The sequence below is a fragment of the Phyllopteryx taeniolatus genome, chromosome 17 (assembly GCF_024500385.1).
Source record: "Phyllopteryx taeniolatus isolate TA_2022b chromosome 17, UOR_Ptae_1.2, whole genome shotgun sequence".
Classification (NCBI taxonomy): domain Eukaryota; kingdom Metazoa; phylum Chordata; class Actinopteri; order Syngnathiformes; family Syngnathidae; genus Phyllopteryx; species Phyllopteryx taeniolatus.
The window spans coordinates 22,167,937-22,192,773 of NC_084518.1; the positions used below are offsets into that span (position 1 = coordinate 22,167,937).

General features: G+C 44.4%; 3 protein-coding genes across 12 annotated transcripts; all 3 read right to left on the reverse strand.

The window, feature by feature from the left end:
* Positions 1 to 20: 20 nt before the first annotated feature.
* On the reverse strand, positions 21 to 10,160 carry tm7sf2 (transmembrane 7 superfamily member 2). 8 transcript variants are annotated; one of them, XM_061752714.1, is made up of 11 exons: positions 9,670 to 10,160; positions 8,986 to 9,068; positions 8,271 to 8,467; positions 7,785 to 7,839; positions 7,231 to 7,425; positions 6,494 to 6,597; positions 4,720 to 4,839; positions 4,460 to 4,628; positions 4,300 to 4,380; positions 3,984 to 4,106; positions 21 to 3,071 (listed from the first exon to the last, which is right to left on the reverse strand). In XM_061752714.1, exons 2-11 carry the CDS (start codon positions 9,056 to 9,058, stop codon positions 2,911 to 2,913), a joined length of 1,278 nt encoding a protein of 425 aa, XP_061608698.1. In that variant the 5' UTR covers positions 9,059 to 9,068; positions 9,670 to 10,160; the 3' UTR covers positions 21 to 2,910. The 8 variants fall into 8 exon arrangements, 7 of the variants coding, with proteins under 7 accessions (XP_061608698.1, XP_061608697.1, XP_061608700.1 ...); XM_061752713.1 differs by having other exon boundaries at positions 8,271 to 9,068; XM_061752716.1 differs by having other exon boundaries at positions 2,934 to 3,091; positions 8,271 to 9,068.
* Positions 10,161 to 10,311: 151 nt separating this feature from the next.
* Positions 10,312 to 16,378, reverse strand: vps51 (VPS51 subunit of GARP complex). Of its 3 annotated transcripts, XM_061752707.1 has the most exons (11): positions 15,903 to 16,361; positions 15,355 to 15,484; positions 15,116 to 15,262; positions 14,803 to 15,022; positions 13,124 to 14,015; positions 12,784 to 12,999; positions 12,615 to 12,698; positions 12,065 to 12,199; positions 11,868 to 11,989; positions 11,009 to 11,096; positions 10,312 to 10,942 (listed from the first exon to the last, which is right to left on the reverse strand). In XM_061752707.1, exons 1-11 carry the CDS (start codon positions 16,074 to 16,076, stop codon positions 10,682 to 10,684), a joined length of 2,469 nt encoding a protein of 822 aa, XP_061608691.1. In that variant the 5' UTR covers positions 16,077 to 16,361; the 3' UTR covers positions 10,312 to 10,681. The 3 variants fall into 3 exon arrangements, 2 of the variants coding, with proteins under 2 accessions (XP_061608691.1, XP_061608692.1); XR_009785271.1 differs by lacking the exon at positions 10,312 to 10,942 and having other exon boundaries at positions 11,080 to 11,096; positions 12,615 to 12,690; positions 15,903 to 16,378; XM_061752708.1 differs by lacking the exons at positions 12,615 to 12,698; positions 12,784 to 12,999 and having other exon boundaries at positions 15,903 to 16,362.
* A 262-nt stretch (positions 16,379 to 16,640) lies between these two features.
* Positions 16,641 to 24,205, reverse strand: frmd8 (FERM domain containing 8). Its single transcript, XM_061752709.1, has 11 exons — positions 23,812 to 24,205; positions 22,317 to 22,414; positions 22,050 to 22,217; positions 21,782 to 21,883; positions 21,398 to 21,456; positions 21,051 to 21,217; positions 20,293 to 20,505; positions 20,077 to 20,200; positions 19,827 to 19,976; positions 18,895 to 19,123; positions 16,641 to 18,816 (listed from the first exon to the last, which is right to left on the reverse strand). Exons 2-11 carry the CDS (start codon positions 22,405 to 22,407, stop codon positions 18,704 to 18,706), a joined length of 1,416 nt encoding a protein of 471 aa, XP_061608693.1. The 5' UTR covers positions 22,408 to 22,414; positions 23,812 to 24,205; the 3' UTR covers positions 16,641 to 18,703.
* Between the last annotated feature and the right edge of the window lie 632 nt (positions 24,206 to 24,837).

Sequence of the window (24,837 nt, forward strand, 5' to 3'; positions counted from 1 at the left end):
AGATGTTTGCAATACAGTGATGAGACCAGAAGCATTTTTATATAGAACATACTTGATGACATAGATTGTTGACATGCGTTATTCCGACATCCTCTTTCGGTGTCGCCGCTGCAGAATAGCGCTAACTTGAGAAATGCTCATCTTTTCAGCTGGAAACCTTCCATGGGAATAACAAGAAGTTCGTCAAATCGAATGAAGGGAATTCAATAATGACATCAGGAAAGGAATAGAAAGAAACTAGAAACCAGAAAGGAAGGGGTTACAAAAAGAAAAAGAAAAAGAAAACAAGTTCTGAGAGATTTGCAGAAGCTTTCAGCTATTTGAGTCCAGAACGTATGGGATCTCCTCGTTCGCGGCAATTTGGATTTTCGGAACGTCGACGTCTGGAGCCAGCCCGGCCGGAAGCCTGCAGCTCGAGCCCAGTTGTCCCAGAATGGGACCACGGTTCGCGCCCCCCCGAAGACACAAACATAAACAATCATCTCGGCCACAATATTGAGGATCATTTTCAATGCCGCAGGTTTATCAAAACCAACCTATTACTATTCTGTTTTGACACGAACATTAAGGGAAATTGTGTTGTTGTGCAGGCGTACTTAATGTTGTGTCCAGCGAGTCACTTTACGTCGAATAACGCTACGTACGTGAGGACAATCCAAACCAAGCACACGAGGACAGACGGAGAAATGCAATTTGGTTGGCTGTCTCTATGTGTCGACACTTATGGATGGAATCGCTAAACAAACGTTTGAGGCATTTCAAGCATATCCATTTGTAAGCATCTTTTATATAATTTCTGATCACTGTGTAACACGTAGCCAGTTCGGATCCATCAGGTTACACTCTGATGTACAGTTCATAAAGAAGCAATTCATATGTATTCATAGGCTCCCCCAAACTGGCTTATTTGCCGTCTTTTCGAGGCCAACGTGCGCAGCCTTTGCAGAGCTGACATTGGGCCAAGAACTTGCAAATATAAATGATCAGAGGAACGGACATGTGAGGGAAGGACACACACGCAGCCACGTTTCATATACCTATCTTTCAAATGAATTGGATTGTTAATCCAGGTCGTGTGACAAGAGCTCATCTGCGTGACAAAGTCAGGTTTCCTAGTTGACAAACTTAAAAAAGGTTCAAGTCTGAAGTTTGGGTCTTGAAATCAACTAAATGAAAAAAAAAAAAAAAAAAAAAATCTATTTCCCCCCTTTTTTCTTTTGAAATATTTCATTTTCAATTAAAGTAATACAGTGACTGCCTTATGGGTTCATTTTATAATGCACTGTGGGCACCTGATCCTTAAGTTAAACACAGCAAGATATGATTAATGTTGATTCCCCATCATTTCCATACTTTTATATATAAAAAAAAAAAAAAAAGCTTTGCTGTGTAAACGTAATTTGTGTCTACTCTAAAAAAAAAATTGGGCCAAAAATGCTTCATGTCATAATAGCGGTTGGACAGAAATCAAAGCAGCAATGAGGCACCGAGCTGCCATTTTCTTCTGAGCGAAAAGGACATATCATTCTCCACTGTCACCATGGAGACAAAATTATATTATACATTCCTGTTGACTCACACCCCTTTCACTCAATACACAGAAAAAATACAATTCAAGATCACCTGCACCTTATGTCTGGCAGTGTGTGTGTAGGTATAGATATAGATATATAGATATGCACATGTTTTTCACACTCGTTCCTTTTTCATCACCCTCCGCTCTGCCATAACCGTCTCAACGCCTTTCCCCTCTCTTCCTACGTCTGTGCGCTCACAGACATGTCGCCATGGAAACTGGCTACAAGTGCAGGGCTTGAAACGGTAAGACTGGCATACACATGGGCGCGCACACAGTGAATCGCTAATTCGTCATTACACAAGACACTGTAGGACATTGCATGTTATTCGGGCTCTGCAGACACAACACATAAGATCCAACTGTACTTTGGGATATTTAAATTGTGACTGAACAAAAACACCAATGACAATAATGAAACATTGATTATGAAAAAAAAAAAAAAAGTGAGTTTTCAACAAAAAAGGAATATCATGCTTTTCACTTCAATCAACTGAAAACGTACCGTTTCTAGCAAATTCAAGTGCGAGTCTGAATCTGCTGTTTCCAAATGTGAAGAATATTATTTAGCAAAGGCTCTGCCAAAAAAGGGCTCGCGGTCACTACACTGTCGTGCATTGAGCATGCACGTGTTCTACTTTATGAACCGTTTCTACAACCACCGAGCATGTTTGTCATTAGCACTTTGCGTATGAAAAACAAGGCAAAAAAGAGCTTGAGTGCGGTGTGGGCGAAGCAAGAGGCAAAGTGTACTTAAGTGGGCGCGGGGAGGTGACAAATGAAGGTGCCCATCAACAGAGCGCACTCTCACCTCCATTTGCAGAAATCCTATTTGCAAACCGAATCGATTGTTTCGAATCAAATGCGGACGTCTGGAAATAGAAAAAGGGTTTCCGGAAGGATACAACTGCCCGTTCACGGTTCAACAAATGCTTAGGACTTTCGGTTCTCTCGGGCAGTCGCGCTCCACCGGCGGTTTGCTCGCAGACGCTGTTTTGAGGTTCGAAACGAGAAAGGAAGGAAATACAAGTCTGTTTGTCAACAATGGGAGCCCGCTACAGCGTTGGCACGAATGCTGAGAGAACATCATTTGGATCAGAACGAGACAAAATAGGTTCATAAAAAGAAAAGCAAACAACAGCAAGGGAGGCTTCTTTTTGGACTCGGTGGTCCACTTGGCCTATATTCTAATACAGGTGACAGACAGACAGACAGACAGACTCAGCTCATCGGTTCCCCCCGAAGGTTTCTTTCAGTCGGCGCGTTCATGCGCGAATGTGTTACGACGGCGCCACGGGATAGTTTGCTTGTGGTCCGCCTGTGGCCCTTAGTCCTCAGTAAATAAAAGGGAGGATCCTGTAGGGGACACGTCGACAGTACGCGTCCCACGCAAGCCCATATTTGGCTCGACAGTGTCTCTCGTCGCGGGCCTCGCGGTGAATCAGCAAGACGGTGAAATAGATCACATAGAAGTACGGCAGAAGATGGGAGGATCCTACCCAAAAGAAGCAGACGCTAGAGATGAGGGGATGAGGATCATTATCGTTGTCAACTGCTGCATTCCAGCTGTCACCGTTTCCCACACTGACACTAAAAAAAGCGGCTTTTATTTCCTGTCTTCCATCCGACTTCCAATTTAGTTTGTTTTGTCCATTGTGCTATTCATACGTCTTTCTCCTCAACTTTTGTACTTCTCAGTTACAAACGCAGCTAAACAATGAGTCACGTCACGTTCGCGCGACAAGGACCGGCAGCCTCCATTTCGACGCGAGCTCGACTGGAACAATGAGACCGGACCTTCCGTGCGTCTAGCGACAATTTGGCTGAGAAAAGGAGGACGGAAGAGAACGGATGCGGCTCGCAAACTGCTCGACTGAAAACGATCCATCACTGAGAGTGGGACTACGTGTCAACACTATGAAACTTTTACGATGAATCGTAAGGACGGGCGAAACGTATTAACGGAATGAAACTCGTCAATTCTGTGGGCTCTGCTTGAACAATGGATGTATAGCTATTGACTGTCTATATCTATCTATCTATCAATGTTGTTGTTTTTGTTGTTGTTGTTGTTGTTGACAAAACCAAAATCCTTGATACTCCTTCTCAATCCAGTCATAGTCAATGTAGTAAATTTCTCCAGATTATAGTTGGCACCTTTCGAATGGTACAAAAGATCATGTGCGAGGAATATGAATGCTTTTGGAAAAACAAAAGTTGAAAAAGAAACAACTTTCTTCTTGAGCCAGAAGATAACCATTAAACCGATTAAGTTGAACGAGTAATGCGACGTGTATTGTCAAGTCAATTGCGAATGGGGAAGCGGCGGCAACATCAGCCGCCGTCCAGTCGGACGGAAAGCCGGCGTCAAATGTAAACGTGCACGTGTGAGATGATGCCTTCTCACCGCACGGCAGAGACCAAGCCAAGGCCATGAGGAGATCCCCCAAGTAATTGGGATGACGGACGAGACCCCACCAACCGGACACCAGCAAACGCTTCCCTGTTGCCGTGGCGATGGTCTCCAGCCCTGAGACGAGCCGAGGGCAATGCAGATGAGAAGCACTTCGACCAATTGCCTTTTCACATTCTCAGCGGCAGACGCCCTTGACATGTCATATTAGTTTTTAACCCAGACTGAGAAGAAGAAACAAAAAACACTCTTTCCACGAATAAGCAAGCTTTTTGATTGATTCAATTCCTAAAAAGTCATCAGTACTGACTTGCAACACTCGGATGTGTGGGGTTTCTCCTGAATTGATTCTTCTGTGAGTTGGACTTTCGGAAAATGTAATATCCAATGCCTAAGAAGGATAAGTCGTATTTTAAGAATGGAAAAGACAATAGGGTATATTGTCAAACTGAGAATTAAAATGCGGTTACCGTTTAAAGTTACGATAGCTGCGACTCCCAGCGGACTTAGGGCTTGAGGATGCTCGACCAGAAAGGCCGCCTGCAGGCCGTACGTGAAGGGAACCCAGGTCAGGTCGCCAAAAACCAGCATGAAGCCAAAACCGTCACGCACAATGTCCATCGTGGTCAAAACCGCCTCCTGTTAGGACCGACACAATGGACGAGGCTGAAAACAGTCGCGGGCTAAACCAACGCGTCGTATTCGAAGCGCTTCGCGGTCGACATCCCACCTCATTCCACAGAGCGTCGGCCACATACAGCAACTGAAAACTGTTGACCAGGACCATGGCGAGTGAGGCGGAGCCTCGAAGTTCCACTTCTCGCATCAGCATACCAAAGTTTATGACCACCTGAAAGAAATGGAAATGATGGGGACACATTCACGTTCCACTATTTCATCATTCCGCATCACTTGGTTCAGCAAACATTCGACATTTTCTGTATTTCTCGTTGGATGTTGGGCACGCAGCAGACATTTGCTATCGCGCAATAAGTAGAGTTAAAGACATCCTGTTCGTCACGTTTAGAACATCAAATATCGAGCAAAAAAATGTATTTGTAAAAAAAAATGGATTGTTAAACATTGATTGTAATTACAGTTGACCGTCGTAAGAACCAAGGTTTTTACTACTTTCCTTTTGAAGCTGCTCCAAATTTGTAGGAAAAACCGTAACTCTCGATACAGTACGAGTCGACCACGCGGTTGTTGACAACAGTGGCGTTTCGGTACTTGGTGCAGACTCGACCGTTTGCCATTGCAATCGTCGAAATAATCTGTTGCGAGTCGTGTGAGGAGTGAAAGCGTGAGGGCACTTGAATGTGTGGTTGACTCTCCTAACACACAAAAAGTGCATCTTTTATCATTTCTTCATCTACGCCCTGATTTCAAATCACTTGGAATTTTAGAGCACTCCACAAAGATCTTGATCTTGATCAGCTCAATGGCCAAAGAAGAAAGCAAGAACGACCTCACGCGAACGTCACCGCTTTTCTCACGTCTGCGTCGTCCGTGTGTCCTTTCGAGGCGAGGAGGAACATGGCGCCTTTGCGATTGCCCGCCATCACCGCATTGTCCCGTGCCAGATTTCAACAAGCTAAATCTGATCATCTCCATCTTGCGATTCTTACATGAAGCGCATGTGACTCTCTCCTGGACCAAACAATATCACATATTGATGTTCCATCTGTTCCATGTCACGCTTATGTTTGTGTCATGTGCTTCTGACTTCCCGCCTTTCATTGAAGAAAACAAGAAGCTTCTTTTTGACATTTGACATGACAGTGTAGGTGACACAATGTTACTGTCTGATATGAAGCTAATGGCCGAATTAAGAGGGAGCAAATATCGCATCAATTCACCGAATTCACTGGTCACTTTAGAGATGTGACATACTGTGTTGTGAAGATCAACAGATTTTATCGTCTGGGAAAAGTATTTCCATCGGGCAAGGAAAAGAAATACTGTCAGACATTCAAGCAAAGCCTCCCACACACACACAGAGCTGGTGGGAGGTGATCGTGTCCTCTCCTACACAACACACTCAAAGCCATGTTTCCACTGTGAACGCAAGAAATTACGATAAGAAAAGGTAGAACGACATACAGTACTTGTGTGTCCGGACAAACGCGGATACTGAACTTTTTGGGGATGCTTATTTGAAATTCGTGGACAAAATGTGATGCGATACTTTAAAACATTCGCCTATCAAATGCCTCAGGTCAGCGGGAAAGAAGAATACAATGATGATTCAGTCGGTGGCAAAGCAAACAAAAAATAAAATCAAGACAGAAATAAACCTTACTAGTGGTTTTAAATGTTGAACAACATTGCCACCTGTTGGCAGTCATCTCAAAGAACGGTCAGAGGACACCCGGTTGCACACAAGTACGATACAGACTGTATGCCGAACAAGAAAAGGAAGTTCGGAAGTGTTGTCTTATTTTTGTCACGTCATGTATCACTATGATGACAAAAGTGGCAAAAAGTGCTTTCGTTCGACTCACCCAGCCAATCAGACCTGGTCTGAGCTCACAGAAATATTTCAGGTCAAAGTGAGCTATGCGAGGGTTCAGCTCCCGTCCAATAAACAAGTCGTACACAGGACTTCCTAAGCAAAGGAGAAGAAGTATATTATATGAATACGCGACAACCATAACGTTCGATGACAATCGAGATCTAAAGAGAAACAATCCAAGCGCTGCTCGGTTTTTGGGTTAGGGTTTGGAATGGTGCCGCAATCGTAAAAAGATTTGTAATAGAAACATCTCCCATATCAAACCGCCTACAACCACGATAATAAACGTATGTGTCGTTAAACGAATAGCTTTCTGACATTGCTCATAAAAACAAAGCCATTTGCTATTTTTGATACAGCTCATTCATTGGATTTATATCTTAACATCGCTGGCTGAATGTCAGATCGATCTCTGCTGCAGGCATTTCTTGCTAGGTTTAATTCCATGTTTACAAGAAGGCACATTTTGATTTTCCGCCAGCAGTGGTTCAATCCCAACAGTGGCTTCTGTTGGATTTCAGCCCGGGTCAGGGGGTCATCTTGTTGTGCGTGAGCGTTCACTGGTCGCCCGAAGCCCCCCAGGACATTTTGCTGCTCCCGACAGCTGAGCTCCGTACCGCTTAGCCGAGAGAACATCTGAACGCGTACAGTAAACGCGTACACATCGACGACGGCGGCAGGCAGTTGGATTGCTTTTTCCTTTTAATGGTGAACCGTCGTTCTCACCCGTGTTGCCCCCCGAAGCAAGAGCGTGAGGGGGAGCCCAAAAGGAACGAACGTAGAGGCAGACGGAGAGCACGAAGGAGACTCCTATTGCGCACGTGGCCAGAGGCAACATCAGCTTGAACAGAAGCCCCAGAGGAGCCCCGAGCAGCACAAGCAACACCAGCAATGCGCCACTGACGCACAGGCTACGGAAGCCTGAGGGAGAGAAACAAACAAGCAAACGTTGTCGGCCTCCAGTCAAAAGCCAAACCATTGTTGCAAATCTGTGACAGGCCCGAATGTAAAGAAGCGAGCGGGTCCGGCACGAATTGGAGAATCGTAGAGACGCGTGGAGAAACATGAGACGCGAGCTTCTTTGCCTTTTGAGCTTTCCGGGAGTCGGCATGGTCTCGCCGTGCTCACGTTCAGCCGCATCCCAAAAACTCAAAAAACGGCCGTCTATTATATGCGCGATGGACGGGCAACTCATCCGAGATAAACGCGGCCTCCAGCCCAAAGGCAGCAGAGATAGATGCTTAACATCCAAATGCTGGCCAAATATAACAAAAGCGTACCGTTTATGGGATACTTGAGGCGGGTTCCATCTCTCAACACTATTCCCTCAGAGACCTGCAGAAACATTCGGATAAACGTCACTCACAAATGACACAAAAAGATCTCTCTCTCTCCACTCGCCAGCTCCAACGTTGACGAACATGTTTTTTTGCCGTTCTACGATTCACTGCAGCCCACTGAAAGGCATTTCTAGTAGATATGGACCCGTGAGTTATCGTATTCGGCGACAAGGAGGGAGCAAATGTTCGAAGCAGCTCTCGGTGCGCCCGATAACGAACGCGATGAACATGATCTGATGACACTGTACAATCACGGTTAATATTGTGGCTAACACGTGTACAACGTCTAGAGTTGAGTCACCAGTGTCTGATTTTGAAACCTTTTATTAAAACAAAGCCAACAAACCCCAGAAAACAGATTACAAGATCATCACATTCTACTTAGTAACAGATGACTTTTTCATTGGTTGTCTCACGCACTTGTACCTTTCCGAACGGCAGCAAATAAAGGAAAGCATGCAAAGCTATCCAGCTCAGCAGGAGGAGGGGAGCCAAAGGGTCCCAGAGTTGGTCGAGCGAGGGCCAAGGCGGCGGCCACCGGAGCAGAGCCGCGTCGGGAGATCGACTCACGCAGATCAGAAAAAGCACCGTCGACGGAAGAAAGACGGCAATGCAAACGGCGCCTGGGGAAGGAAGAACACAGACGCGAGCACACCGCAGTAGTATTTGACAAGTGAGGCTCTGAAACCAAAGACTGGAACTCATTCTCACGTCTCAGATTGCACCCGGAACAGGCGGCTCACTTTTGTTAGCCGCCACATTCAAAGCATGTTTCGATTGCGAGAAAGAAGATCGAATGTGACGCTCGGTTCTTGCGCCGCGGGGGGAAAAACAGAAAGTCCCACGCAGGCTACTCGCTCTTTTGATGTCATGCTCAATAACAAGCGCAAGCCTGTACACACTGGAAACGAAATAGTCCGTCTTTTCGTCTTTGGAAATGACAGCATCCGTGTGCGTTTCTCATCCAAAAGCGACTGCATCAAGAAGAGTGAGGAGGCAGAAGAATGTTGGCCTCCGGCTCGTCAGCGGGACGAGCCGTGTGGAAAAGCAAGGGACTGCTGTACTATGTCACGTACGGTGTCTTGTCGATGGCATTGCAAACACCAAACGATGTTTCAATGAGCAGGTGGGAGTGACTCACCGAGGGTTCCTCCAAACTCCTTCTCGGTGTTATGGACCGATTTGCCAACTGGTGCTCGACTCTTTGACCTCATTATTCGTCTGCTGTGAAAACACGAGGAACAAGATGGGAAAGGATCATCCTGAAAACGTAACGTGTGGCTATATCGTCAATAATCATTTTTAAATAATAACTACAGTACCGACTTTGTAACTTTGACTTTACTTTTTGCAGCCAAACAACATCAACTCCAGTATTCTACACACTTACATGAAATTGCTCGTGTACAATCGGGGCTATGCATTAATAGGCCAAACTTCAGATAGCAGCTATACAGCGAGATATACATTTGAATCTAAACACGAACTATCTTCAATATCCCAAATTCTGCCTGTCCAAAATTAACAATGCTAAATTTAGTTTGAGGTAATTATGCAAGTCAAGAATACAGTATTTATTTCAGCAGGAAAAAAACAGTTAAGTCTGTCGTTAGTTCTGTTATAATTACACGCAAAGAACGAAAAGGCAGCCAAGTGATCGATCGGGTCTTAGTTTTACAACGAAACTGCTTCATTCAAAACGGACGCAGAAACGCGTGGCAAATTCCTGCCACTTATTAACTGTTCGACTGGTTGGAACTTCTAGATTCAACAACGAACTCGACACCGGTGGCGGGAAAAAAAAAGAACAATTTGCATGACTTACTTGCGTGGAGTCGGTCAAAATGTATTTCCAAGAGAAAGTGCTGCAGTCGAGAAGCCTCCCTGTGGACACGCCCCCTCATGCCAAACGATAGCCCGGCCAATCACATCTCCGAACGGGGATCAGAAGACAGCGCAGACAAGAGGCTTTGTCCAATCGGATCGGCCCGTCTGGTGGCGTCATCAATCCCCCCACAACATGCAGAAGATGTTGTGAAACACCTGAATATGAATATAAATATTTGTATATATATATGGGGTCATGTGCACACAACAAATGTCTCCTATATAAATGTTGATTTGTCTTTTTTGAAAGATTAGTTTTCCTGATCCAGTGTATCCTCTTGTTGCTAGGCAGTAGGTAAAATTCTTGGGGGACGTCAGCTGCCCCACAGTGCCGGACAGAGAAAAAGTCATACTGCGCGCTCCAAAACATCAATAGAGAATAGATCATGTATTAACTTAATGGTGCAATCAAATCACTGTAATCTGGACATAAAACACACTGGCGTAAAGCACATAAACACTGCAGATTAATTGACACTGTGGTTCATGAAATGTGCTTGTTAGACGTTACGTTAAAAAACAATCCTTCATTTAGTCATCAGATTGCAGGACCAAACAAAATACTGTATATGGATCCACATTGATGAAGTCAAGCTTTTATTCCTACTAATAAATGCAAACATGACATAATGCTCTGCTCCTCATTAACTGCATTACATACAGTAAGTATTTTGAGTACCATCGCATCTTACAAAAGCCTAAGATGAAGTATGTGACTAAGTAGTCTGCTTAGTAACTGTTTTATTAGTGCCTGGGAGTTGGTTGGATTGGTCAACAACGTCAGTTTTACTGTATTGATACACCAATATGTCACGAACGTTTTATGAATGCCTTCATGCTATAACTAACATTTAGCAGTACACCTAATGAAAGAAGACTCCAGTGTCTGAAATACACCCAGCGGTTTTTGCACGCGCTCTGGTTGGCTACTTAGTGCTGCACTTGGAGCTTTAACCTCGTTCACAGATCACTTCAATGACGCTTTGCTCCATCGGGGCAGGATCCAGGCACCGGTGGGCGGAGCTTCCCACGATCTCGTCCAGCAGGAAGTGTACCAGATTCTCGTCAGACACGAAGCGCCACAAGTACATCTGCAAGTAGTGACAGTCAACCTGGATTTGCTGCAGCCCGTAGCGGCCAAACGTGCGCAGCCGGACGCACTCCAGGAATGTCTTTAAGCTGATTTTGATGATTCCCGTCATCACAGAAACCTGAAACAGAGGAGGAATGAGAGTAAGAGCCATTGCGTGCGTGTGCGTGCGTGCGTGCGTACACACCTTGTTGAACTCCACTGAGCTGAAGATGTCAATCCGCTCAGAAAACAGCTTGTGTATGTTGCTCAGCAGATTAGTGTCCATTGGAGCACTGCAGAGAGAAAAGCAAAAATGAAACAATTCTATTCAAATTCACTTCCCGGCATTCCGTCGTGTACTAGTACATACATCTAGCTAATTAGAGTGAAGAAGATATTCAAGCACGCTACTGCAAACTATTAGATACATCATTATCCCCTGCTTGTTTGTGGTTCACCATTGACAAATTCACCAGATTCTAGTGATTTTTGTGCTATTTCTGAAACACGGATGGCACTTAAGCCCCCGTCTAATAGGAAAGTAGTACATTGGTGTGAAGGAACTACAGTATGCTGAAGCGATACATCTGGAATGAGAGACAAACGGATGGGGAGTATTTTAGCCTTCGCCATGTGCCGCACATTTTTTTTTATTTTATTAATTTATAGGAGGACCGTAGTTTGTGGTATATTTACGGTTGAAACTTTTGGTCTAGGCAATTACTCTGGGTCATTCACGGCACGGCTCGGTCCCTATTAACGATTTAATGCCTCTGTGACAGAAAGAATCCAAGTACAAGGACGCAAGTACTTTACTAGACTACAATAATATAAGAGTAGCAGCGATACAAGCAAATAGCAGGTAAAGCAAATAAACGGAATCACTATAAATATGAGCTAGGCGCCAGCACACTCGCGACCCGAGTGAGGAGAACACATTGATATTTAGGTATTCTAAATAGTCAATATCTATTGCGCAGTGCTGAAAACTACAAACATTTCGTCCTTCTCACTTTTGATGTTCAAGAGGTCCCCCTGGTGGCCTCCAAATGACGGGACCGTACCTTGGCGTGTAGCTTGCAGCGTAGCGAGTTTGCTGCCTTGAGCTGCTGTAGACCGAGAAGGTCCTTTTGCTTGAATCACTGCTGTGCGCTTTCCTCACACCTTCCTCGTACAGAAGACCCACCTAGAGTGACACAGAGGATGTAGGCGGCCGGCTTAAACGTAAGCGAGGACGCTGCTTGAAGGCCAAATACGTCACCTGCACGTCAATCGAGGTGGTGTCCTCCACAACTCTCTTCATCACCGCACGGACATTCCGTGGCTCGATAGTGTTGACCCAGTCTCGTGTTTCGACGCTCTTTCGAAGCATCTGGGAAATAATTAGGCCTTGAACCTGCAAATATGAACACAGAGACAGATTGTAAGAATTGAAGTGTAAAGTTGCGATAATCCTTTTTTTTTTTTATTATTGGAGCTTCACAAACAAGACGAAGACTCGACTAGACGAGCTCAGTGGTCAACAAGTCTGATTTGAAAGATAACCATTCTATGTTCAGATTGGTTAGTTAAGAGGGATTTTCGAATATTTTGCCCTCAACATGAAGTTCAATCAATAGAACGACACAGTGCACTTCGAAAACCCTGCTGTCATCACAATATTAAAAATGGCAATGACAACAAAAAGTCAGCAAGATTATCTCCAGAAAGACAAACGTGTGTCTTTGATTGAACTGACGAAACCAATGTTTTGGCCAGTTTATCTGCATTGCAGTAACAAATCAAGTTTCCTCAGTAGGAAGAGTGACAACCTTGACATAATGGTTGAGTAGTTTCTGTGCTGCCTCCCTGGCTTCTGCACATAGAGCAGTGACGGCCGTCACTGGACTGTGGTGCTGAAAAGACATTTCGCTTGAAGTTCAATTACATGAAACGATGAGATTAGGTTTCCAATAAAAGTACAAGACGACAAGCTATGACCTGTGCTAGGAACTGTTCGTCGGTAAGCGTGAGGATGTAAGAGATTGCGGAGGTTTCATAATCCAGGCAGAGTCGAGAAAGGAGCAAGAGGAGGGCCGGCGGGGTGGACCCTCCCTTGTCTCCCGCACTCTCGCAAAACTGCCGAGAGGACTGACACACAAACTTTATGAAACTCACAACCAGGCTCTCGCGGACGCCCTGGCAGCAGAATTCTCCCTACAAGAAGACAAAAGCATCAGACTTGAGTGCAGGCATGGAACTGAAGGATGAAGTCGCATTACAAAACACGCAACACATCTTGGTCATTAAGGACACAATCAAATGGGCCTTGATTGCTCACCTTAAAGTAGGGCTTATTGGAGAAAGTGATGTCCTTGGCTGTGAACAGATGCACAGATGCCAACACTGACTTGATCTGATTTAGAATAGAAGCCGACAGGGAGGACAGCAGCTCCGGGAGGCCGGTCGGAGCATCTCTGCCAGATGCCGGACCGCCCAAATGAGACCCGCCCCCCGGAGCAGCCAGCGAGAGGCGAGGCGTCGCCAGGGCCCGCCTCACGTCCGTCAAGCTGTCCACGTAGAAGCTCTGGAGAGCGGCGAGATACTGCTTGACTCGCTCGGTCGCGGCGCGCATCACGATCTCAGTGCCTCGGTTGGGCACAGAGGAGCCCGGCAGCAGCTTGGCCACAGCCTGGAGTCGGCGGTGGAAGCGGTCCAGGGCGCGGACCAAGAGGGAGTTGTCGGCGACCCCCTTTTCCTCTTGGATCCTTCGCTCCACAAGTGAGAAATATCGAGCGGCCAGATCATCCACGAAGGCGTGCAGCTTGCTATTGGCCATCTGAGGAATCTTTTTGGACGCCGGCTCGCCTGTCTGAGCGCGGTTGACGAACAGCTCTTGATAAGACGTAATTACTAAACACAAGCAGCTGACAAACTCGTTACAGCCTCTGTCGATGAACTCCAGGATGTCGGAGTTGGAAGCGGGCGACGGTAGGGTGCCGGCAGGTGGCGAGCCAGCGGCGGCGCGAGGTGAAGGCCTTCGCCCGGGAGCGTCCTTCACGGCTGACGCGGACGGGCTCGGTCTTATCTCGGCCTCCAGGCTCCGCAGGTCCAACGTTAGGCGAGAGCCCGCGTGGCTCAGGAACTTTTCGCACAGCTCCTCCGCGGGCTCCTCCAACTGCAACAGCAGCTCCACGCACTCCGAGAGGTCTTTGGCACTCGAGCCGCCGTCCCTGTGAGCAGAACAAAACGCAGCTCTCTATCATCACATCACAACTTCTGCACATTTCTTACTTTGTGTCACAACAAACAACAATGGTGAAATTGAACTCTGAATGACACCCGAAATGAGGGGGTCATTTCAACTATGTAGCCAAGAGCACAGCGAAGAAACAGAAAACGCACGTAATGGTTTTAGGGGCGAACTATGCTGAATTAAGTTGAGGAGCTTCATTTAGACAAAGGTGGTGCTTTGCGGCCATCCCGTGGCATATTGGTGACAAGGAAATACATTGAAATTAGTTGAGGATTTTCATTTCGACAAAAGCAGTGCTTTGCTGCCATGTTGTGGCATATTGTTGCCAAGGAACCATGTTGAAATTAGTTGTGGAGCTTCATTTCGACAAAAGTAGTGCTTTGCCATCTTCTACCCCTTCATGAGCATTTGCGACATGTACACACCTCCTCCAACAGGCTGCAATGTGTCATTAAGTTTCATACGTTTCACTAAAACGTGAAGAATAAGAATGTCCTTAATCTGCATTTTATTTTTTATTTTTTATTTTTTTAAATCCACACCAATGCGGATGCGTTGGCGGTCGATGCGAGAGTGGTTTAGATGCAATCCGCATCTCATGCTCTAATTCCTCACCGATTGAAACACTGGATTATTAAGAGTTGAGCCACAACATGTGTCCTTACGGCGGGATTGATTCTTTTCCTCATGACATCTCGTTTCAGTTATTCCGTCGGCACAATCTCGTCAGTCACCGCGCCGCCTCGCCACTCCAGAAGACTGACCTGAACTTCTGCCGAAGCTCCTGCGCCAGCTTTTCCATGATGGCATGGCAGTCGTCCTGGATGCCCTTGAAGGAAGGAAGGTGGCTGTATTGCTGCAGCACACAGCGAGCGCGCCGGTGGGAACTCACTGCTTGAGCGTAGGCCTGCAGCTCTAAGCACTTGTTTAATCTGGCAGGCAGTTCAAACAGAAACTGCAACTTCCTTAACAAAGCGTGAACCCCTAAGGAAGACGGAAAGACAGCGGGACAACAAAAAACAACACGTAAGCATAGCGCCACCCGCTCAACCAAATGACAAAGTTCCGGTGTCTTACCTGAGAGTTTGGTAATCTGCGCATGCTGGTCTTCAAGGGTACCGCTGATGCGAGCACTAAAATCAGTGATTGCCGCCATGTTAGCGGAGAGACAGTCCATTTCATCCTCCATCTTTTTGAAATCATTCTTCATCTTCCTTATGGTGTCTGCAAAAAGAAAAGAGCAGATGGTTGGGTTTTATCCTCGAGTGGACAAAGCTTTCCAACGGTAATTTGAAGTCGAAGGTCCATTCCCTCACCTGTAGCCGATATGAATTTGTTGTAGTTTTCGTAGACCAGTGTCTGCATGTCACTATCCAAAGAACGGATCTGCTTGACCATGCAGGTCTCCTGGTCCATCAGCTCTGCAAGAGAGCATTCTCTTCGAAGCTGAATTGGAACAGAAAAGGCACATAATGGTCACTTGTCAGCCACGCCTACAATGTAATTGAAGCGGAACTGCTTTGGTCAGTGGTCGATGAATTCTCATCGCCCGGCTGAAAATGTATTTAATGTGCATCGGTTGACTTTGAGATGACATCAACACATCCAAAGCCATAATCACAACGATTTAGGGACGTGGGTGAAATTTCACGACGAACCTAAAATGCGCTACTGTATAATCTTTGCAGGAGAACTTCCGAACACCGAAAGCCGTCGAATATGGAAATGTACATCACTGCAAACTGCCACTAAAACAAACATGTTTTGACTTTTCTGACAGTGTTACGAATGCGGTTGTGGCCAGTGAGTGGCGGGATCGTGCACTTGTTGATTATCAGTATTGTGAAAGGAGGCGTCCCCTCACCTTGTTGAGGTAGTCCTCGGGGTCAAAATGCGGCCCGTTGATGTCACACGGATCCAGGGACTGCGGCTTCTCATCGGCCTTCCCTTCTTCGTTGAGCCCGTAGTAGAGCTTCAACATGCCGTGCACCTTCCGCTTCCTCCCGGAGTCGTCGCAGACCGGGCCTTCAGCGTCCATTGACAGCAGTAAAATTAAACCTACAAGTCAGGTGACGAACATCCAGCTAGCTGTCGACTGCTAACTGACCGAAAGCGGAACCCGGGTACAATGGACATATATCGCAATATCCCTGAAGCACCACTACTTATTTTCACGTCAACCGTTTCCAAAGAAAAAGCTATATACTGTAATTAACAGCTGATAGTAAAAATATTGAACACACTTCCGGACGCGTCCCTCGGTAGGCGTTTTATTTGTGTCGCCAAAGAGTTATTAGGTGCAGCCAAGAGGAAAGCTTATGCTACCAGCAACGTTGTACTTCCGGGTAATAGACGTCGGTAGGCGTTGCATTTGTGTCGCCAAAGAGTTATTAGGTGCAGCCAAGAGGAAAGCTTATGCTACCCGCAACGTTGTACTTCCGGGTAATAGACGCGGAAATGAACAACGGGCGGTGCGAATGGTTAATAATGCAGACGAAACATAATCGTGGCTCCTAAATCCAAATGAAGATGAGGCACTTCAGGAAGCTGAAAAGACCAAAAAAAAACAAACAAACAAACAAACAAACCTACAAATACAAAATAAAGTGGGTAACTTTAATTGGTAAAATAATCAAAATTAGACAAATCTCTATCTGCCTCCGGGAAAATATTGCAAGACTAACAAATCCCGACAAAAGTCATTAAAAATAGTTACGACTAAAATGCAGTTTCAATTGAAATTAATACATCCCATGTAAAAACTGTACACTTAACTAAATGATAGAGGTGAATGCTGTAACCAAGAATTCCCGTGTACTGGCAGAAAGAATAAATAAAGATACTGCACTCGGGAGAAATACCCTGTGTATACACTTGTCTCCCTTCTCAGGTTGGTTGAATATATGAAAATATTTGTATTGTCTTGTTAGACTGGTTAGTTTACAAAGACAAAGCAGCACATTTGCAGTAGAACCCAGCAAGCTTGACCTCAAACTCCATAAGCACCAGTAAAATATGTGCATCTTGAAATGTAAAAAAAAAAAAGTACAACCGCTGAAATTTATATTTATCATTTGAAATAAACATTATAGCAATTATTTAATAACAGCTAGAAACTCACTTACTCTGAAGGTACAACTATGCATGGTCGCAATTACTTCCTTACACTCACTCTGTATTAAGTACAATTGTTAAAAGTACACTCTTAATAGCTATGATGGAAAAAAAATAAGGGCTAATCATCTGTTTACAAAAGAATGGCATAAATATTGGGACAGTAAAGTTACAGGCTGACTGAAGAAACAATTCAGTGTCTTCCTCCCACCTATCAAACTCATGTCACCAAAAGGAGAGAAAAGTGAGTTGAATGTGGAAAATAGTTTAGAAAGTACACAGTTCACTGGTCAAAAAAACAAATCAAAAAAGCCAAACTCCACTGACAGCAATCTGGATCGATACAAACGGAACACAAACGTAAAAGGCACTCGATGCTTCTGCAAAGTGACTGAAGCGCAACCACACGACTTCAATCATGTACAAACCCATATACATGAACATGAAAATGCTAAAATATACAAATCAAAGGATTTATAAAGAGTGCAGCCTTATAGTAAATGATGATATGAATTGGAATGCCTAGTCTACAAAGTGACATGCATAGTATAAGTTAGCAACAATGCCTGCGACTGTGCCAGGTTGGATACATACTTTGGCGAACATGAAAATGTTGAGTTGGTTGCAGGGAAATTAAGGAACTTGACATTAGTATGGCTTAAAGGACGATGTGTGTTGAAGTTGCAAGACGTAGGCTATAGTATTACTTTCTTTGATGCCCAATTGAGAGGTGGTATTGTTTGCACATACAGTGTGTTTAATGAGATGCCTTTGCTCTGATTTTCTGAATAGCATGTTCAAAAGTCAGTTTAACAAGGGAAAATAAATACCGTTCCCATTAGCTTATTGCAGCATTCTTTCTTTCTTTTTGCAATGAAAATACATTTAATCATCATGATGTTATTTTGAAATGTTTCGTGAACTTGCCGTTTCACAACTACAATATACTTGGAATCTTAAGCTGTAATGTCACCTGCTCTTTCCATCCAGCCCCAGAAAGTGCCAACGTCAGCAAACACTAATACTGTAGTGTAGACACATCAAAATGAAACGTTCGTCGAGCATTGTCTCATTGCTGACCTTCACTGGAACAAGGCACTATGCGTTCTATAGACTTGAAAGGATTTGTCCTGCAATTCTTGAGGTTACGTAGTCTTACGATGGGCTTTACTCATGCCGTCAAGAGTTGCAAAGGAAAAAGAGGTACTCGTAAGTCAACTGTGATGCTGAACTGAGGTTTTTGAATGTTGCTCATGAGTCAAAAGGTTCATGCAACAGTCATTTCTATAAAGGCTTTTCTCAGTGTTCAACACTTGATGCATTGTACACGTGTGACCCTTTGAGGCACATCAACTAACAAATCACTCGGTGTTAACATTAATATATCCGCGAAATGTACACAACGTCATGAGATAAATATGGTCAAAATATGATCCCTCACTTGGTCCAATGTGTGTTCATGTTTTTTGTGTCAATCTCCAGTCAAACATCTCCTTTAAATGTTCTGTTTTGGTCTTTGTGAGCAGGAGACCGTGGTGACAGCGGGTGACTTTAACCTTGCTCCAGACTCTCTGTCACTTGCACGGAAGAGTATATGGGTGCAGATGCCTGTCGAGTGAAAAAGGATGCGGCTCTTTTGGGCTTTAAGCATTTGATTTCTTTTCCTAGAAGAAAAGAATAGACAAGTTTAGTCACGTTTTTTTTTTATATTGACTTGTCTTTGCATTGTAATCAGTGCTCACCGTTGTCAACGTAGTTGATGGTGTGAAGCGAATGGACCCGGCTGCACACGACGCTGCTCTGCCGACGCAACATCCCGCGCCGTCCGCCGCGTCCATTCTTGCCCCTGTCATCTTTGCCGGACGCTTGTTGTGACAGACTTGCATCGCCGTCTGTTTCTGCTGCAGCTCCTCCCTCAGACACGGACTTCAGCTCCACGCAAAACTCGATGAAGCCACTCATCAGCTCTGCCTGTGTGTGTGTGTGTGAGAGAGAGAGAGAGAGAGAGAGAGAGACTTCAGCTGGAGCTTAATTTTGTCAAACAACTTCTCACCATCACCTGCTAGTTGTTAGGCTTCTCATAACAACAATTAGGAAGTGAGGCTTTCCTCTTTTCGATATTAAACAATTGTTAGGTTTGGGTATCAAGTGTTAACTTCAGTATCCGTCACATCAGTACAATACGTATTCTTGGATATGGTTTTAAGCGATCTTCTACAGCTTTGCATTGATCTATTTTTGACTTCTGCTCTAACAGACGCCGCCATCCTTCATTTGTGTATATATATATTTATTTTTTTAAATCAACAAATCTCTGACAAATCGACAGGTGCGACCACGAGGTAGCTTAACTTTGCCGTAACCACTTTACTAGCAAGTGGTACAGTTTGAGGGTGTTCAAGTAGCCTTCGTTTACGTAAACATAAGTGAGAGTTCCTGACAAAGATGGCTTGTTATGTTGGCTGGTTGTGTTATGCGCGCCGCAGACTCTCCTGCGGACGCTGCACTTTTTTCAGTCTGCCAGCATTACGTTATTCAATAATGCATTATTCAAATGTAGGAATCGATTCAGAATCCTTTACGTCAACGTCGCAGTGGTTCAGAGAATCAATTATTTCTCCCACCTCTAATCCTAAAATACACAAAGGGAAATACGAGAAGACAATTTACTCACTTGTTTGGAGTAAATCTTCAGCAACTTGTTGACCGGAGTGCCATCTTCATTGCCATCGAACTCGAGCCACAGAATGTGCGAGTCACTTTCCTCCTCGGGGTAGCTGTGGTCCCAGGAAAGCTCATTGAAGCGCAGGCCGAGAAGCACGTGCTGCACCGACGTGTGTCCAAGAAGACGAATCAGTGTTGAGGGTGGGGAATGTCAACTGTCTTCATGAACTTCACAAAGCGCACAAATAAAGAGCACCCACTTTCTCCTTGACGTCCATCACGTAAACTCCCTCCAGGGAGATGCAAACACTGACAGCTTTGCGTTTCAACCTCTGGAGGATCCCTTGGACCGGTTTGTCAATCTCCCCATCAAAGAAAGCACACCTGGTTGCACAGTTCATAAAGTTGACAATTCTCTGAGGTGTTAGTGATGACGATTTTTTTTTTGTCTTTTTAGTGATTACAGGATCTCTCACCCATAATAAGGCAGAGAGTGACAGGTACTGAGGTACTGCTGTAGAATCTCTGAGTGTCGCTGAGAGTCTCCGGATACATTGATCTTTATGTACTCCTCCAAGAGATTCTGCTCCAACCCTGCCTGACGGCTCGACTTCCCTCTCAACGTGGAGAATAAACCTCCACCCCCTATGGCCACATGCGCCGGAAGGAAAGAAGACAGCTTCTTCTCACTGTGCGTGGACGAACACAAGATCACTGTGAGCAGAACACATCTACACTATAGTTGAATTGACAACAAGAGATTCCATTGACACAAAATCTGCCTGCAATACAGGAACAATGTAGTGTGGAGTGCAAATTTGCAAAAATGCAAATCATCCTCCTACAAAAAGTGTTTTTTTTTTTTTTTTTAAATGGCTGTGGACTTCCATCACATTAGGCCCACCACACACCGAGCGGCGCAGCCGAACGCCACTGAACTGTCGCAACTAGTTCACACGAGTGGCTGAACTTCGGCCACTAGTTCTACTGCGGTTCGGAATTTGAATCGCAATTCCCCGATGTAACGACCAATCAAAAGTGAGGAGGAGGAGGATAAGCAGTTCAGAAAATCAATGGATGGATGAATGAATAATACTTGGATCGAGGGACAGGAGTTTGGTACATTTAAACACACGGCTAAGGTGCTATCTTCGAAGATTGGCAAAGATTCAAACGAATAGCAGCAAAGACTGACCTGAATGCGTTGGCTGGTCGTGTTCCAGCCTTTACTTACCGTATAGTAGTAGTCAATTTCTGCCTGTCCAGGCCTGTCCCCTCATCAAGAGCAAGACTCAAGGCTCCGAGAGAGGCCCAGTGTTCAGGATCGCAAGGGTATCGTCCACTGATGATGTTGCTCTTGGCCTCATCGTACAAAAGTCGGAGCACTCCCTCATCTTCTATCTGCCAAATGATTCAACATCAAAATTATGCGACAGATTTGTGAGGCCATAAAAACACAATCCAACGGTATATTGTGAGTAAATGAACTGTTATTAAAGCTAAATTTAAAAAAAAGTGTATTTCCTTTATTGTTCACTGATAATGATGTATGCCTTTGCACTCAATAAAGCTCCAAAGTACCTGCAGCTCCTTAGATTTGGAGTAAAAGACATTCCGACGGTACTGAAGACACGGCTCATCTGAGGAGAGAAAAGGGGAACCCTTGAGTGCATGTTTCTGCGTAAATGGGATGCACTGATGCCTTATTATTCACAAACGCCACTCGTACACCATTTTGAAAGTCACTTTCTCTTCACGTATATTTTTATGTAAAAATTCACAAGCACAAAGCTATTGCGCACTCCTTTTTTGTTTTGACCATGATATGGGATATTAAACACTACAGGTTTTACTAACTAATCAGATGTAAATTCTAAAAGCTGACATTTTAAAATTTGGAATGTTATCAACGTCAGCATTTCATATAGGCACTTAGAAACAAAGGCTTGCGGACCAAACTTTCACCTTGCGAAATGTCTTCCTCCGAGGCTTCCGTGAAGCGATACAGCAAGTCTTGCCACTGGCGACACACTTTGTACGGTTGATGCCTTGCCTTCAACTGCAGCTCTGTTGAGGAAACGGGAGGCACATATGATCATCACACGCACCTTTATTTGTGAAGCTTCTGTGTGTATCGTTTGTTCTAAGGCAAGAAATGCAAAAGTGAACACAGCACTGGCACGGCTGTACATATGTATGTTTGTAGATTAAAACTTCTTTTTTTTTTTTTTACCAAGTAGCGGAGAAGACAGCCAGAAGGCAAAGACATCCTGGGCACTCTCAGGAACATGAAGAGCCTCTCGGACTAAGCGGCCCAACTCTTGCACAGTGACACTGCTGAGCCCTTCGACTGATAGGTGTACTGCGCTGTCACCAAATAGGTATATAAGCACTTCTTGAGCTGGGAGGAAAACACAGTTGAAATGTAAGGGGGGGGGGGGGGGGGGGGAGCAAATACATGTCCTGATGAGTATTTCACATGAGGACTCATTGCACATACAGTGGGAGAGTGTAGCAGAAGAAGCAACACTTCCTCTTTGCGAGTGGTCATCTGACGAGTCTGGGGGGAAGCTACACTCATCTCCTTCCATCTCAAATCTGAAACACAAAGAGTGGTCCCAAGTTACACTTCCGCACACTAAAAAGCTAACACACGTCAAGGAATTCATGAAGCCCGGAGTTCTCAAACTTTTTGTGTCCAGAGACCCCTTACACCGAAGACATTTTTCCAAGGAACGCCTCATAATCCCAAGGCCCATTAAAACAACTGTCATGTGCAAACCTAAATGCCACAGGAATGATTTATCTTTACAACATTTCAACCTTAATATTCACAACCTGTTTAATAGAAAGGAACTTAACCAAATTCAATTGATTAAACGGATTATTCATCCATCGTCGCTTGCTGATGACATGCAATACCACGCTATAGACAATTTTATTTTGTCGGTGACTCGTGAGTTGAATCACGTTTACATTTTTTGTATGACAAGAAAAGAGCCCGGTGGAAGGCAACCACGGAGTAAGAAGCAATGATTTCTCGACACGTTGAAAACCTTGACACAAAGTACGTGCATCCAAGACGCAAATATTTTGCACAGGCCGTGTGCAGCTGTACATGAGGAAAAAGCGTTCAGAGATGGGATCTCAGATTGAAATCATTTTACAGAGCTTTTGATGGGCCCAAAAGCCAAGTTTGGGCAGAGCAATTGGTTTAGTACATTTATCATATTGGGGCACAAGTCCACATATGTATGTATGTATGTATACATGTATAGACTTTTGAAAAATGATTTAGGAATCCATTAAACAACATTAATATCAACACCATAATATAACATCTAAATCGAGCATTATGATGAGAATTGTGGCTACACTTCTTGGGCTGTGAAGCTAATGTCATGCATGGCCAGCGAGTGTATGTATAAACTTAGCATCCACAGCATGTTGTATGTACCGTACACTAGATTATTTTTGAGACGTTAGTCCACAACGGGGGATGCAATGTTAAGCAGTGGGTTACGTTTATTTCTTTCATTGGAATCACACAACACCCTAGTGGAGTAAAGAGAACTTGTTGACGCGGAATTATCGTTCGCCCTCAATGTGTCACTGTTCGTCTGCCCATCAACAAGGAATTCCACAGGACTTAGTTCATCGCTAAAACGCCAACAGCAGCCCTAACTTGTGCTAAGTGTTAGCAACAAGGACGAGCTGGCTAAACAAACGGAAGCCAATTCTGCCATAAAAGCGGCAAACAATTGTTGGATGCTTCCTCTGAAACTCACTCATTTCAAGTTTAGAAACATGACGTCACGATTGGGGGACAATACGGTCTTTTCTTATTTCTGCAATCCTATTCGCGCAGTTAGGCCTTAAAAAACAATACGAAATAAATAAATCTCAAACTATTAGCGTTAATGACTTACTTTAGTGTTTAGCATGCCATCTAAACTACAAGCGCTATTAGCAAATGTGTGTTGTGGTCGACCTACCTTTCACTTGGGCTGTATTTGTCTGTCTCTCTGCGGTTATGAATGAATGGAATTCATGAGACACGAGCGTCTACAATTATTATTTAAAAAAGGTTAAAATATATATAATCTATCACTTATGAGCACCTGGCCAAGTGTCTGCGGAGAACTAGCTTTCTTGTTCCGGAGTGTGCGAATGGCGAACGAATCGCTTGATTGTGAACGCTTCATGACTGGGCGTGTTCGTCCAAGCGCTGGAATATTATCTGTTCACCAACTAAAGGAAGAAACGCTTGCGTTGAAAAGTGCATCTAAAAAAAAAAAACACAACGTTACTCCATAACCCGTAATTAAACATTATCGAGGGCATTTCGAAGTGGTGAATCGAACGTTAAGTGAATTGGTTCGAACATGACGCATCGAAAATTTGAGACGGGCGGGAGTGAGTGTGACGTCATCGCGTCACATGATCTAACGTCATTGCAGCTAAAATTATGCGGACGGTTGACACGGGGAGTCAATTGGAACATACTTTTCAATATGCAAAACAATACATCTAATGAATTATGCTATATGTAATATATATATATTTTATTTTTATTTATAATGCTGTAGAATTCCTCAAGGGGCAATTCGACTCACACTCCATATGGTTGCGTTACACACCACACATAGAACCAGATCACACTTCTCTCAATGAGGAAATACAACTCAATTTGATTTGTTTCATTCGGACTGAATTACTTTTATTTAGGACGTTATAAAACGACAAAAGAACAACGAGTTCTGCAATGCAGTTATGATATATCAGATTGCAAGGGCAGCAGGTTTAGTGTTAACAAATGAGATTACCAGGTTTAACAAAGGTGTCAGGATAGAGGACACTGTTAAGTAGTTTAATCGGTCTTCTTAATCCAATTGTTCTCCATTGCAGGAGCGAGACAGGATAACACAATACATCATGTAATGGTGGGTTACATATTGAATAGTTCAAAAAATAATAATAATTACATATGTAAAGGTAAACGCTGGAATAAACGAGTCCAC

Coding starts and splice junctions, on each gene's coding strand:
- frmd8 (XM_061752709.1), bottom strand. CDS start 22,407: ATGGAAGGAGATGAGTGTAGCTTCCCCCCAGACTCGTCAGATGACCAC. Junction 21,884..22,049: donor GCTGTCTTCTCCGCTACTTG/GTAAAAAAAAAA, acceptor TTTCCTCAACAG/AGCTGCAGTTGAAGGCAAGG. Junction 21,457..21,781: donor GGAGGAAGACATTTCGCAAG/GTGAAAGTTTGG, acceptor TTCTCTCCTCAG/ATGAGCCGTGTCTTCAGTAC.
- vps51 (XM_061752707.1), bottom strand. CDS start 16,076: ATGGACGCTGAAGGCCCGGTCTGCGACGACTCCGGGAGGAAGCGGAAG. Junction 15,023..15,115: donor GCAGATTACCAAACTCTCAG/GTAAGACACCGG, acceptor CGTCTTCCTTAG/GGGTTCACGCTTTGTTAAGG. Junction 12,200..12,614: donor TACTCAACCATTATGTCAAG/GTTGTCACTCTT, acceptor TCATATTTGCAG/GTTCAAGGCCTAATTATTTC.
- tm7sf2 (XM_061752710.1), bottom strand. CDS start 8,549: ATGAGTTCCAGTCTTTGGTTTCAGAGCCTCACTTGTCAAATACTACTG. Junction 4,381..4,459: donor AGCTATCGTAACTTTAAACG/GTAACCGCATTT, acceptor TATCCTTCTTAG/GCATTGGATATTACATTTTC. Junction 4,107..4,299: donor CACACATCCGAGTGTTGCAA/GTCAGTACTGAT, acceptor GGCTCGTCTCAG/GGCTGGAGACCATCGCCACG.